This window comes from Branchiostoma belcheri, unplaced genomic scaffold (genome assembly GCF_001625305.1).
Source record: "Branchiostoma belcheri isolate BF01 breed outbred unplaced genomic scaffold, Haploidv18h27 scaffold79, whole genome shotgun sequence".
Classification (NCBI taxonomy): Eukaryota; Metazoa; Chordata; class Leptocardii; order Amphioxiformes; family Branchiostomatidae; genus Branchiostoma; species Branchiostoma belcheri.
In genome coordinates this window covers 788,016-802,819 of record NW_017804453.1, presented here as the reverse complement: position 1 = coordinate 802,819, position 14,804 = coordinate 788,016, and the positions used below count along the sequence as shown (strand labels likewise).

At 41.1% G+C, this 14,804-nt stretch overlaps 1 protein-coding gene across 1 annotated transcript in view; it reads left to right on the top strand.

Annotated features, from left to right (window-relative positions):
* The window catches only part of LOC109485854 (trafficking protein particle complex subunit 12-like), a 20,953-nt gene extending 10,077 nt beyond the window's left edge, over positions 1 to 10,876 (top strand). The window contains 14 exon segments of the mRNA XM_019789526.1: positions 45 to 146; positions 148 to 609; positions 834 to 950; positions 1,394 to 1,507; positions 1,796 to 1,934; positions 2,274 to 2,386; positions 2,847 to 2,919; positions 3,262 to 3,335; positions 3,882 to 3,980; positions 5,035 to 5,129; positions 5,292 to 5,379; positions 6,365 to 6,553; positions 6,838 to 6,862; positions 10,593 to 10,876. Coding sequence (XP_019645085.1) covers positions 45 to 146; positions 148 to 609; positions 834 to 950; positions 1,394 to 1,507; positions 1,796 to 1,934; positions 2,274 to 2,386; positions 2,847 to 2,919; positions 3,262 to 3,335; positions 3,882 to 3,980; positions 5,035 to 5,129; positions 5,292 to 5,379; positions 6,365 to 6,553; positions 6,838 to 6,862; positions 10,593 to 10,876 — 1,974 coding nt within the window.
* The last annotated feature ends 3,928 nt before the right edge of the window (positions 10,877 to 14,804 follow it).

Genomic DNA, 14,804 nt, shown 5'->3' with positions numbered 1-14,804 from the left:
CAGACTGATGGCAGCTGTGTCTCTGTACAAACCAGCAAGGAGAGAAAGCATCCCAGCAAGCATTGCACACAACACCACGCCAGATGTCCCATGATGCACTCCTGCATGAGATAGACCAAGAGCTTCAGAAGGAAGGAAAGGCTGCCCCCAAAGCCACAGACGTCATCTGCTGAAGATACTGTAGTCACCCAGGTATCTACAACAGAAGTCTCCCAAAATGTATCCAACTTACAGGATGTTAAAGAAGAGGTCCAAGATAGCAGTACTCCAGATAAGGCACGTGCGATGTCCGTGGAAACTGCACAAGAAGCCTTTGAATCAGAAGGAGCAGCCAATCAGAAAGCGGCGGTAGGCACCACTCATGGACTGTTCCAGAGCGCATCCCAGGGTGGTCCCTTCGGTGGCTCAAGCGAGGGCGCGTTTCCGGGAGAGGAGGACCCGTTCACAGCCGTCATCAACATGAGCGAGATGGACCGTCGCCATGATGCCTGGATCCCGTCTGAACGTACCAGGAAGACTCTGGTTGCCATAGCAACCTCTCCACCTGGAACGGTAATGCTGGAGAAGGACCAGCTAACCATGCCGGGAATCATGGTGGACGAGTCACAGGTATGTGTGAGAGTTATGGAGAATCAATACAACACAATATCTCCTAGTATCATATAACATACTATAGAAGTTTATCTTTAATGTGTAAAAATGTTTGCCTATAACTGGTACTCAGTGGAATCTGAGATAAAATAGACTTGTGGATGTCAAACTTCTGAACTTTTCTTCATTTTTATGTACATGTATAATGATAACATGTTGTCTTTCTCTCCCCTCCCCTGCAGGGTGACCCTATCCAGGACCTGATGAAGAAAAGCCTTGGTGAGCAGGAAGCTTCCAAGAGACAGAGCCTGTCTGTGGACAGTGTGTCACACAATGAACAGGGACTCAAGCACCTCATTGTAAGGATTGATGGACAAACCTATCATAACTGTCCAGTGGTACTAGTTCTTTAGTGTAGATAACAAAAAATTAACATGATTCTGTTTGTATGTACTGCATTTATGTCAGGAAACCAAAAGGTAAGGTTCAAAAGTCTGTTATGGTATAATTTATACTATTTGAAATATACCCCCAAAGTCAAGTTATCATAAGATACAACTTCCATATCCATTTGCAGGAACCACCCAGTGCAATTTTCAAATGACTGCAGAAGTTGTAGATTATGATAGTCTGATGTACATGCAATACAAACTTGACTTTGGGGACATACTGTAGCAGGATTTTGAATCTTACCTTTGGTTTTCTTTAAAAGGTTGACTTTTCAGATGTTTATTTATGTCATGTACAGATCTTGTGTTCCTGTGTCATATAAAGTAAAAATGTATGTCTGAACCCTCCACAGGTGACAGGGAACCTGCGGGCGGCAGTAGACATGACAGGTCGCCTGCTGGCCCAGTCAGGACAGGGCATGGGGATGGCAGGACAGCTGTCAAGACACACTCCACACAGTCTACAGGTAAGGCACACGTTTATAGAACATAGACAGAGGGCTGGGAAAGGGAAATTTAAAGTGATATCAATCTTGAACCAGTTTAGCTCCAATTTACTCAATGAATTGCTGAGTTAATCTTCCACTAATCCTGACACAAAAGACAACGATATGTACAGTTGCAGTATGTACAGGTTTATTGTACTGAGAAAAATTTCTTGTTGATACATGTGTATCTACTAGCTGAATAGGATGAGATAGTAAGAGTTGAGTTTTATGTCTATGTGTTTGATGAGTGTAATCTATACTCCACAGCTGTGGTTCACCCGTATTGCCCTGCTGGTTCGTCTGCGGATGTTCTCCACTGCAGAGGCTGAGCTGGAGGCATTCAGTGGTCTGGACCAACCAGACCTGTACTACGAGTTTTATCCTGACACATACAAAGGGAGAAGAGGTGTGTGCAATTGTTTTAGGTGTGTTTGTTGATGATACATGTATCATCACAAGTTATGCTGGACATTTTGGGATGTGGGTAGGTGTTGGGATGCCGGGCAGCTTTCCTTGGTGCTACAATAGAACTTAATTTTTTTTTTTTTTTGTCGTGGACATGCAATGGTCTTTATTTTTTTTTGGTGGCAGATATTGATTATTAGAAAACAGCTGATACACAGGTATTTTACAGGACAAGAATCACACATGTAGTTAAGTATCCTTGATTTATTGTCTTAATTACCCGAATTGTCCTTTAAAGATTGCATGTATGAAGAGTCAATTTTCTGGTGCACTTTCCCAGGCACCATGGTCCCATTCCACTTCAGAGTTCTCCATGCCGAGCTGCCGCAGTACCTGGGCAAACCACATGAGGCGCTTGACAGACTCTACCACCTGCTCGGCACCTGTAACCAGGTATGGGTTGTGAATCAATGAGCCCTCTGGAATTCTTAATATAAAGGCACTGGAATTCTTAATATAAAGGCACTTTCTATGTCCCATATGCCTTATGTTTACAAAACAGGGATGATTACATGTCAGTATATACTAGTTGAATTTTGTCCACTGAAGAAATTAATGGCATGTACAGATAACTTCTGAGCGACCAAGTATTTGACAGATCATTCAGCAAATTGCATACATAAAGAATAAAATGTTTCACCCTTTGTGTGTTTTCTTGACTTTCAAAACATACTTATAGTCCAATTATACAAAATCGAGGGTCACTCAAGTCATCACTGTCTAGTGGAAAGAAGGGCCTATAAGAGGACATACGCTTGAAGAAGCCATGCATTGAGCTTTCCCCAGCCTGATTATTGGAGATGTTTTATCTCATAACCATCTGGACATAAAGAGGAAGTCTTTGGTGTTGTAGATCGTGACTAACCTGGAAAAGGGCGTGGCGGAAGATGGAAGCATGTTGGTTTTATCACCTGAGAACAGGACAGGTAAGTCTCATAGTAATACTGCCATACATGTAGCTCAGGGCTGTGAACCTAATACAATGTACTTTTCCTGTAAGGTTTATGTAAACCCTCATACACAGATGGCATTTTAACACCAGTGGCTACATGTATAACTACAGATAATTGGACAAACTAGGTACAGGTACAGGTTTGGGCTTAAATCTGTGTACTTGCACGTCTAGGGACTTGCACTTGTTTAGAGACACAGCTCTATAATACATCCTGCATGTTTACCTTACAATTCATATTCTCATTTCTAAGACTAGATTTATTGGTAACTTTTATCAATCTGAAGCTGTTTTCAACCCCTTTCCCTTCCTCTAGCATCCTCCGAGCTGTGGAAGTCCCGGGAAGTGAGGGTCCAGTTTTCTATCACAAACTGTGCTGTGGTGTTGAAGGTAAGGAACAGGACACTGCTACTGTAAGCACCCCTAACGTGGTAAATAGAAATGTGATCATATTCCGTGTGTGTCTTTTCTACATTGCCCAATGAATGCAGTGGAAAATGAAATACATTTTATTAGTCAGTGTCCTCACTATGAGACCGACAGAAACAGATTATTTCTACATCCTTTCATCATTTAGGAGATCAGCAAAAGACATTCTACTCAGATCACAAAACCCACTTATTATGCAGAATGTGGGTCAATTCATTATCCACTGCCTTCAAAGAAGAAGTCAAACCTCATAAAAGCAAGTGTAGTAGTAGAAGTATGAGTTTTTCCAGACAGTTGCTGTCTGTTTCCTATTATTGTATTGTACTCTGTCAAATTATTAGCCTTCAGGTATGATTTTGCAAATAAAGATTATTAAAGCTCATATGTCTATTTTGTAAAGTGAAAACTAAGTGATTTTTGTTGTTTTTTTCCTCTTTGTCAGATAACTCTCATGTTAAATGTTGCTTATGCTATTATAGGGTGAAAACTTAATTTTATGGATTGCAGGATTTTAATTTGGCCTATGAGACAATGGACACCATACTGTCTCGAGAAGTGGGAGATACACCTCAGATTCTTAGTGCAATGGGCAGGATCAAACTACAGGTAAATAAAACATTTCCCTAGACTACATGTAAGTGTCATTCATCAGAGTGATTTTTCCTCCTATCCACAAGTGGAATTCTTAAAATTGATAGATTATCTATTGGAAAATAACCCTCCTCTGGACTTAAGTGATCCTTTAAGAACACATAATCTCTTTAAAAAGAGTGTCTTCCAATAGATAATCTCAGCATTATCTTAATAAGGATGTATTAAAACCATACCTTGTAACAGCTGTGTGGTCATACTGTGAGTTACTCTTACTTGATTGCACCCATTAAATGATGAGACCTACACATATATGGTCTTAGACAGCTCCGTCCTGTGTATTAACAGACCAGAATAATTGCAATGATGGAAACATTTGGTGGAAAATGAAGTCCACAGGGAGGTAATTATCTGCCTGAGTTATTTCATCACTCTTTGCACATCCTGTATCATACCTCCAAACTTGATGGAGACTCTATATGTGTACATTACTACTGCATACTGGTATCTCTTAAATACAGGTCTAAAGCACCTGCCAGCTTTTGCAGGCAAATGCAGAATATTTCCATCCTTTCTAAAAATGGATCTTCCTAACATGGCCACATAGTACACATACTTTCAGTCTGAATCATGCTGATTTCATCCAAATGTGGACACACAAGTATTCAACAATAATTATTTGATGATACAAATGTTTGTTGTATGGTGGCTTTTTGTGTTTGATTGTATGTTTGTTTGTGTGTCCTTAGTTACATGAATATTTGAATACAGTAGTGTGGCAGGAAGAGAGGGGAAAATAGTGTAACCACCACAGGTTGACAGGAAGGTCAAATTGGAGGTCATAAAAAATGGTGTTCCCTCAGACTGGGAGGAAATGAACGGCCTTTTATGGAAGCTGGGAGAAAAAGCTGGAATAGACAGAATCAGCAAGAAATTCACAATAATGATGCAACAGTAAATTCAAAACAACTCTAAATACTTAAGGGAGGTGTGAAACCTTTGATATTATGTTTTACTTAGTGAAATGCACTATTGACTACATGTATGTATCCATCATCTCTGACTTCAGCTAGGAGATGTAAAAGGGGCCCAGCAGTGCTTTGAGAAGGCCGAGCCACTTCTGGAAGGTGAAGCAGATGGAGAGGCTGTCAAAATTACCAACAAGTGAGTTAAGAATTTTAAGTTCTGTTGCATTGAAATTTAAAGCAAACACAGTCAAAAAATGTCTCAATTTTCAGTATCTAACAACCCATTCATTACCCATTTAGACCTTCTGTATGATCATTGCCCCCATGTTGTAATTAAGTTGCCTTCCCTTCCTTCCAGAGCATTCCTAGCCCTGGGCCAGGGGTCCTTTGCAGAGTCCTGCCAACTATTTGAACAGGTCTACAAGTTACAACCAGACAATGGAGTGGTGAGTGGTGAACATTAGTACATGTACATATATTGGGCATTTTCATCTTCAAGTGACACCAACTGTACATGAAGATGTGATTTCATTTTAGTTTTGGTGGTGTTGGGGCACTGCTTTGTAGTTTATGCATCAGAAAAGTAGGGTAGGCAGGAAATGATCTTCCCTCCTGTCATCTGCTTGTGCAGGAAAAAAGTCTACCACTCCCGAAAAAGATTCCCGGAAATGTTTGTGCATCGAAGTTAAAACGTATAATTGCTGCACCCCTGCCATTTCGCATTACTTATCCTGGTCAGTGCTGCTAATTACTAACGTAACCATTTTCTTTCCTTCGTCATAGAATTCGGCTTTAGTAAAAAAATATGTTGGCAAAATCTCATTAGGGAAGATTAAGTCATCCGTATACCTGCTGATTTTGAAGCCCACTGAAACTGCATTTACAATGATTACTTCCTGTTTATTGTCACAATAAAGAGGGCAAGAAAGTGTGCAGAACAATTTTTGACAAGGGTTAGTGTTCTAATGGATCTGGATTCTAATCCCTAGCAGGCCCCAATGCTATGTCCTTTACACCTTTACGCCTTACTCAACCTCACTCAGGTGAAAATGAGTATCTAGAATATGATTATCTTGGATAGGAGGTAAAGCCAGAAATCCTGTGTTTGAGGAGAATCATACATTAAAGACCCCACCACACTTAAGCTCATCCTTGTGTGAGTTAGTCAAACCTTACAGTCTTATGCAGCTAGTACTTACTGTACAAAACTGGTGTGTTATGCCTAAAGGCAGTTAATCAGTTTTGCAAAACAAGAAACAAAATGAACATGCCCCCAAGAATGAGTGTGAGAACATTTTAGCATGAAAGTTCATCTGTCTTGGTATACTTCATTATGACAAAAAGGGCTTGTGTGAGCACAGCAGTTGTAGGACAGCAAATTTTGTTCATTGTACATTTCAACGTTAACATAACTTTCATTACCCCCAATAGGCAATCAACAACACAGCAGTGTGTCAGCTGTACTTGGGGAACCTTAAGGAGGCCCTGAAGATGCTGGAAAGTGTGGTGCAGGAAGACCCCAACCGCTTCCTTCAAGAAGGTCTCCTCTTCAACCTCTGTACGATGTACGAACTGGAGTCCTCGCGGGCCCTGGCCAAGAAACACACCATGCTAGACTTGGTGGGGAAGCACAAAGGGGACGGGTTTAATGCACAGAGCCTTAAGATAGCTTAGGGTTCATTATCTGGGACAGAAATTTGCTTTTTAGGGCCAATAAAATAGTGCAAGAGAGTTTAAATTTCCAAAATTTCATGAGCTTACCCCAAGACCCATGAGTGGGACAGACAAAAATTCAAAGCTGGAGACAGCCCTGACCTGAATGTCCCTGATTTTATTTTCCTGAAGGTAATGATGTCAGGTAAAGACGTCAGTGACAAACTCCCAGGATAGAATACAGGATGAAGACTAGGCTTAGCCACTCCAGTCTCTGTTAAGAGGTTCTAATATTAGATTATTCCTAGCCTCTAGGTCAGCTTATACCTTAGTATATACCCTGCTCATACATGAAAATGTTGTTTCCCACAAATGTCCTTTTTATGGCGCGGTCACATTCATCGTAGGCCCTTTGACCTCGAATTCTTAAACAGGCCATGGTAAACCATGCATTGTACATATAGGACAATATCTTAAGTGCTTGAAATTCCACTAATAATTGTTAAGTACATTCTCATCCCATACTACATCTTTTGTTTTGTAGATTAGACACTTTAAAACCACAAAATTAGTTGTCACTCTCAACAGTCATTGTGTATCTTGCCATGTGTGAAAGCAACAAAGTCACCACAGAGGATTATTACTTTTCTGTATATATAGATGTGTGCATAAATGAGTACCAAGTCATTATTCTATGGTCCAATGTGACATCAAGAACACCATCCATACTAGGTCAATGGTGCTGAACACCATCCACACACTGGTAAACATACCTGTCCTTGTTGCTGAACACTATCCACACACAAGTAAACATGCCTGTCCTTGGTGCTGAACACCATCCACACACATGCAAACATACCTGTCCTTGGTGCTGAACACCATCCACACACAGGTAAACATACCTGTCCTTGGTGCTGAACACCATCCACACACAGGTAAACACACCTGTCCTTGATGCTGAACGCCAACCACACGCGGATACACGTCTGTCCTTGGTGCTGAACACTTTCCACACAAATGTAAGCATGCCCTTCCTTGGCGCTTAATACCATCCACATACAGGTTAACATACCTGCTCCTGGTATTAAACAACCATTCTCAAAAGTTAACCTTTTCCTGGTGCTGAACAATCTCCCATAATAAATTCTGGTAGCTTGGCGTAAAACGTGCCAAAGTATAAAAGTACAGCATAACAGAACTTCTGTTTTTCAGCTCTTTCGTGTGAGGCTTTGATGAAGAACGGATCATTTTAATGAAGGCGTGGTTATTATGTAGGCCATATGTTCGATATTTCAGACTTTGGTTCGATGAAATTTCTTTCATCTATATCATTGGAAAAACAAAGTGCAGTTATCGCTAGCAGCATGTGTAGGGCGTGTGTGGTTACCGCCATTAGTCCAAACTACGCAGATTAACATTGCCGGCGGCCAGATGTGCGTCACTAGCGGGGTATGTTTGATTCGCGTAATGAATCCAAATCAGTCACCCGCCATTAGGTATTGTACCCACGCTTCTCCTTTTTGAAAGAATCTTGACTGGAAATTTACAGCAGAAGAGAGCAACTTCAATCAAGGAATGACATGCTTTCAATTGCTTGCTCTACCCTCACTGGCCGATATGTTTTTTCACCAGGACAATTATTTTCAGCTGTATAGAACATGAGACACGAGTACTGCAGAGAATTACAGACTTACTCCGATGACCTATTATAAGAGGATTAAAGTAGTATGAGCTGATTATTTGTGTGTGTAGCACAGGATACTCCCGATGCTCCTTAAGCTTTCGCAAGAGGTGATCCTTAGCTTATCTTCGGATTTATATAAATTAAGGTGAACTCTGTGTCTCAGTACTCTAATACAGTAACTGTAAATATTTAAAAATTTGCGACGTTTTTTTTAAATAATTTTCGCGGTGTCTCTCCGTTGTAAGATCATGACCCCGCGAACACGTGTTACGTTTCTATCCCACAATACTGATCCTGCCGCGAAATCCCCGCGAAAAGAATAATATCACAATAGTACAGTACACGTAACCTGGAGATAGATGCACAGAATGTAACTGTTTAGATACATATCTAGATGCTGCCAGGTAGCACAGTAAAATATGCAAATTGTGGTCGTTACGATTCCGACAACGTCGTAAGTTGAATCCTTGGCCAGAGGTTACAAGTAACGTTATGCAGTTTGTTACATACATCTGCAGAGCGTTTGCGAGTTCCTTGTTGAATCCAGAGTTCCGGGAATGGCTCCCCCCAACTAGGCTGTCTGTGACGGGAAGACAAACTCGTAACTCGCACAAACTCGACATCCCGTACTGTCGCACCACTCGGTATAGAAACTCACCGATCCCCTACATGTGTCATCTGCTGAACAACGACGGACACTAATCACTCCCTGCCTTGGCGTCCTTACTTATCACCAACTTTAGAAATAATTGTTAACAGTTGAAGTTTGGTTATGTACAGCTGACCATCGAGTTTTCAGGAATATTCTAAATATTTGTATCACATGCATGGGCCTACCTTTTACGCGTTCTTCTGCTCGTAATTTTAACTGTTGTGGTGTGGTTGTAGTATGTGTAATTATTGTGGTCTATGTAGTCTTTCTAATGACTTTGTATTTTAACTTCCTAATGACTTTGTATTTTAACCTCCTAATGACTCTGAATTTTAACTTCATTATGTGCAATACTATAAACTCTTGATTTTAAAAAAATAATGAAATGTACATTGATTCGCATTTCAGTAACTTGTATAAGTTTACTGCCATTGATCAATAAAAAAAATAATTCTTGAGTCTTTTAAAAAAAATTCCATACCATAGCATTTTACCAGTTTCTACACAAAAACAATTTTCAACGGGTTGAAATATCTACACCCTATTTTGAAAACTTATTTTGCGTGGCCGTCACTTGCTATGATTTTCCCGTGTCAGAAACACCGTCTTTCAATTTTCAATTATTACACATGTTGGGCCCCAGATGCAAGTGGGTTGAGATAATTGCCATGGCTACTTTGAAAGAAGCTCGGTTTGTTTGTGTAACTACTATGATATTTGTTTTTAACGTTTCCATGGTGTCGAAGGTCAGAAAGAGCAGTTAAGCCTTGGGGGAAAATTTTGTGTTTCGATTTTAATTTCCCGTTTCCCGACCGCCCTTAGCAAAAACCCAGAGACCTCAGCCATCTTCTGAAGCATTATTTCACGCATTTGCAGAAGCAAATCTTTATTGCAATTCGGGTGAAAAAATTTATCCCTTCTGATGTTTTTCATTCTGAAATTTGCTGTCCTACAACAGCTGTGCTTACACTATTTGAATAACTACAGAGAATCCCTACCTACCACCCTTCCTAGGTCTGAGTATTAATTTCATTGTAGACAATTGCCAGCAATGTTCTTAGGTTGAATTCTATGCCAGGTAGGGAATCCGGTCACAGCTTTTGGTATTCTGGACTGTTGACACGGGTCAGTTTATCGATCATTTCAATCAGTTTATCGATCACGGGTCAAGTATATCGATCAAACAATTACTGGTAACACAAAATTATGTTCGATCATACATTGAAATGTTTTAATCCTCCACTGTTTCGTGGCTAATTCTATGCTGCAGACCATTAGCTATCTCTTGACACATCACGCCGGGCCGATTTAGAATAGAAATCACTGACCCGAGTCTTTAGACGTACGACATGTGTAAAGCTTTATTTCATCTTAGCATATTGCATATCGTCCTTTGTTGTCAGTCAGTCAGCCATGAAGACGAGCAGAGTTTGAACTTTATTTTGATGTTCCTTTACACTACCATTCTGACATTTCACAAAGCTATAGCATATCTTCGATTTAATATTTCTGATATTATAGATTATTGGTCACCTTAGCCAGGGGATAACCTGGTGAATCTATGCTACAAACTTCATTAAGGCAACAAAAATCCTGCCCCGTGATGATCACAATAATCAGGGCTAGCATGACGCGTGTTGGCAAGGGTTTCGCAGTTTGCCTACTTGCAGACTCCGATGAAGGATCTGTCCAGCGGGACGCAAGTCAGCCCCCTTCCGCAGGGGCAGCTCCCGAAGCCGTGGGGCCTCCAGAAAGGGTACGGCTCGAAGTTGCTCCCGACGTGGCACAGGTCCCCGGAGCCCCCGGCCGTCTTGCACTGCGGGGCGGCTCTGGAGAGCAGGGAGGAGAAGACACAGCACGCCCCGTACCCATCCATTCTCCGCATGCACTGAAGGTCATTGCTGCAGACCGGGCCCTAAGAACACAACAACACAATGTAGCGTCAATAGTCTAGCCGTCTCTAAATCTACCATCACACTATCAGTCGCACTATACTTGTGAGGTGGCTAGGCTAGGGACACTATATTGAAGAGGGCTTGATTCCTGGCGAAACGTTGTGTCCCTGGGAAAGAAAAAAATTACCAATGGACTACATTTACCTTTTCACCACCGAATTTGCTGATCACCATAGAGTCGACGGATTTAAAAATCGCCAGAGGGTCGAGTGTATTTTTCCTCTGCAAATCTACCCTATCACAATTATCAGGACTCGGTGACCTGTGGACACTGGCCAGGCCCTAGTAATCACGCAATGGCAGAGAGAGCACCGGCCGTGTTATATTCTGCCGAAAATGTCATATTTAGCTCGCAGACTCGTCGGGCGAGCTAATCTCCTTCTGTGTGTCCCTGTCACACATAGCCGACCATGGCACCCGAACATCTCCAAAACATGGTCGCCTACAAGTTTTTGAAAGTCGTCTGACCCAGCGGACAAATAGATACGGACAAATAGATTTCTTTACTTCGACTTTCATCACAAAACAGAGCAAAACAGAAAACCTGCACATGCCGAGTACATACGTTTGACATCTAAACTCATGTTGTTTTGCATGCAAGAAAAAAATTATGTCGCATGGTATGATACAGATCACGATATGCAAGCAGAAACTCATCTAAGGAAATCCAGGAACAAAACGTCCGTATCCGTTGTTAGTAACGGTGTGGACATTAGTCGTCGTCATCGTACGATGTCGATATGGTGATACCGTAGAGTTTTTCAAGCAGGTTGTGACAGAATCAACAGCCGAAAAGGATCTATGACACCTTGTCCGTAACAAGACTACATCCCAAGAATGTCCTCAGTTTCGTACGAAGGTAGATCACGACGTATGTGACCGGGCTTTGTCATTCCATAAAATGAGTGGAAAACATTCTCTGAACGTAGACGAATGAGAAAGAAAGAAATATACACACGAAGTTGGTAATGAAAATTAAGAATTTTAAACTCACGGCTTCTGTAGGGTTCTGAGAAGACACCTGCACCCAGCAGACTAGGGCACCAACCAGCGCAAATCGGCACAAGAACGGTACGGTCATTTTAAGTATTCCTACGACTGTCGATTGTATCTCCTTATCCTCAGTAGACGTCGAGACGATGTTTCCGGCGTCCGGCACTCTAGCGTTGTGAAGAGCAGGTACACCGGCTTCTGCAATTTATACCTCGTACCAGGAAGTGACGACATTGTCAGAGCTGCCAGATACAGCTGATAGGTTGTTAAAAATCTTCTTAACAAGCAATACAATGACATGTTTTTCGTCTAAGACTTCTGAAGCGTAAAGCCTGGCAGCTTTCTCACGTGTTTTAACACGTTTAACTTCGCACGTAATTGAAGTTACCTGGTTGCTACGTATTTACGTAAAACGTACACTTCAACCTCCTTTCATGCTGGAAAGTTTAACTTTAATTTCTTTATTCCTGGTATTGTTCTTGATCTTAGCCTATATATAAACTGTTGGTGCTCTTGGATGTTACATATATGTGAGCTTTTAAAACCCCTGTAATTTCTTTTACATCATGCAGTCCTATCATATGAAAGAAAAATATTTGAGAGATGTTCTTGTTGGGTTATCCTTTCATCATCGATATCAAGATAAGTTATTGATGGCTTTATATATATATGTGTGTGTGTTTGTTTTGTTCTGGTAGTAACTCGTGACGTTGGTGCTATGGGGGTAAGTGCAGCTGTACAGTGGCTCATAGACCTGGTTTATCCAACGCCCACTTTTCTGTCAATCAAAAATCATTCCGCTCCACTTTTCAGATATTTGCGCAGTTACGTATCATCAGCAGTACCCACGAGATTTGACGATTCTCATTTACGAAAATAATTCAACTCTTCCCTATACTTTCCCACTGTAGTCACATTATTTAACATGATTTTTTAGTTTTTCTATCAAATTCGCATGGAGGTTACAATAATCTATAACCTAATTTGATAGTACCGAAGGAGTATTTTCTGGTCAAAGATCAAACATTCTTACCACCTGTTGATCCTTTGCCGTGTATGCCAGTCACATAAATAGTCTCCGTGGTAATCCCTGTCAACCCATTACATATCCATCCCATTTCCGAGAAATTGCCTCAGATTATGTTTATATCCAAGGGCGTGCTAAAGAAGATCCTGTCTGATTCAAAACCTATTCACAAAGAGTCTGAGTGGACTATACGGGACTATATCTAAGACGTTCAAGGAGTTACATAAAGGCGCAGTCTCGTAGGTCGTCGTGCGATTTCTATTTTTTAATTTCGACTTTTGAATTTACAATCAGCCTTAGCAGGCTGTGATAGAACCAACCGCCGAGGATCTAAGACAGTTTTTCCGTAATTTTGTACGACATGTGTACGGCTAGTACGACAGGCAACTGCCGTGGAAACTTCCTGCTGGCTCTCTCCCAGCTTCTGGGACCCCATTTCCTGCAGTTATTTAGGTAATCCCTCCACCCACGGGCTGTCAGTCAAATACTTACGGACATAATAGCAAGCAAACACGCACTCACACAAGCACGCACATAAAAAAACCTCCGTACCGGGAGGTACATAATGAAAATAGGTACACTATACAGTCGTTAATAACATCAAGGCAAAAAACGTGTTTGACTTCCAAAGCGTGGTAAAAATCCCATATCCTGTCACTGCAGGCCTTTGTGTGTGACATTTGTACCCATTTATGGTCATTACACAAAACATCAGTTTTCAATTAATGTTATGTTTGATGCTTGTTTTGTCATAATGTCGACATCCCACTGTTAGGCATCGGCCATGCCTTTACCACTAAGTTAATTTCCCATACACCCTTAGGCAATTGTCGGAAAAGGTTGAAGTCATTTCGCGTCATTTTGCTAGCTTGTTTGAACGAGCCGTGCAAAAATTCTGGTGACGTCCTTTTCTTTAGATCCAGGGCCAATTAAGTGGTGAAGAATAGCGTAAATGGCTCTGAAGTCGCATTGACTCGAATGCGAGTGAATATGACGACATAATTATGAGCGCTCTATCCTTCTGACGTAGGATGACATTATACATGTAGTTGCTAAGGCTATTGGAAGGAACATCCCGTCTGTCAAATCCGAAAAAAGTCTTATAAGAGCAAATGGCCGGGCAGACGAGAAAGTACATGAATGCATCTGTATCAGTTTGCATCCATCGAGCAGTAGGTATAAGCAGGCCATAGATGATAGAGAGAGTAGAGATTGGGATCAGTGTAGAGATTGCGATCTGCATAGCAGAATCATCGATTGTTCTGCTGGTAGAGATCAAGGCCGAAGTCTCTGTCGACATGCATAGAGATCGCGATAAGGATAAGAAGGCGTTAGCTACATGTAGGGTGGTATCCCATTTACAAATCATGTATTTCAAGTCAAGCCATTTATCTAAAATGAAATGAATCGAAATTGAAAAGTCCTACCTGTTTTTAAGCGAACGTACATGTACATACAGTATGCACAGAAACAATTTGCAGACTCAAATCGGGGTCTATACGGGTAGAATTGCCGATTCTACCAGATTGCTAACTCCACCCTGACATATATAGCGTTACATACTAGTACATATTGTCAGGGCATCATTTTCACATAAATTGTACATAAATCCTGGTAGTGGATACGAAGATGTTGACATTTCATTGCTACCTTCTTTCTTTGTTTTATTGCTTTCAACTCCATAAAAGCAAATCCCGTAGATCATCTGAACGTCCATGGTTACTTTCATTTAGCTAAAAGCTGTTTGAGTCACGAAGCATTAGAAGTGGTTTCTATGGATTCCAACATAACAAACAGACTGCCGCAAATTATGTCAACTCTGTATGCCTTTTCCTTTCTTCCCGGTGAAATTAATTTTCTAGTCATGAATCGTGATGAGAAGACGATGATTGTCGTTCGGTAATTAG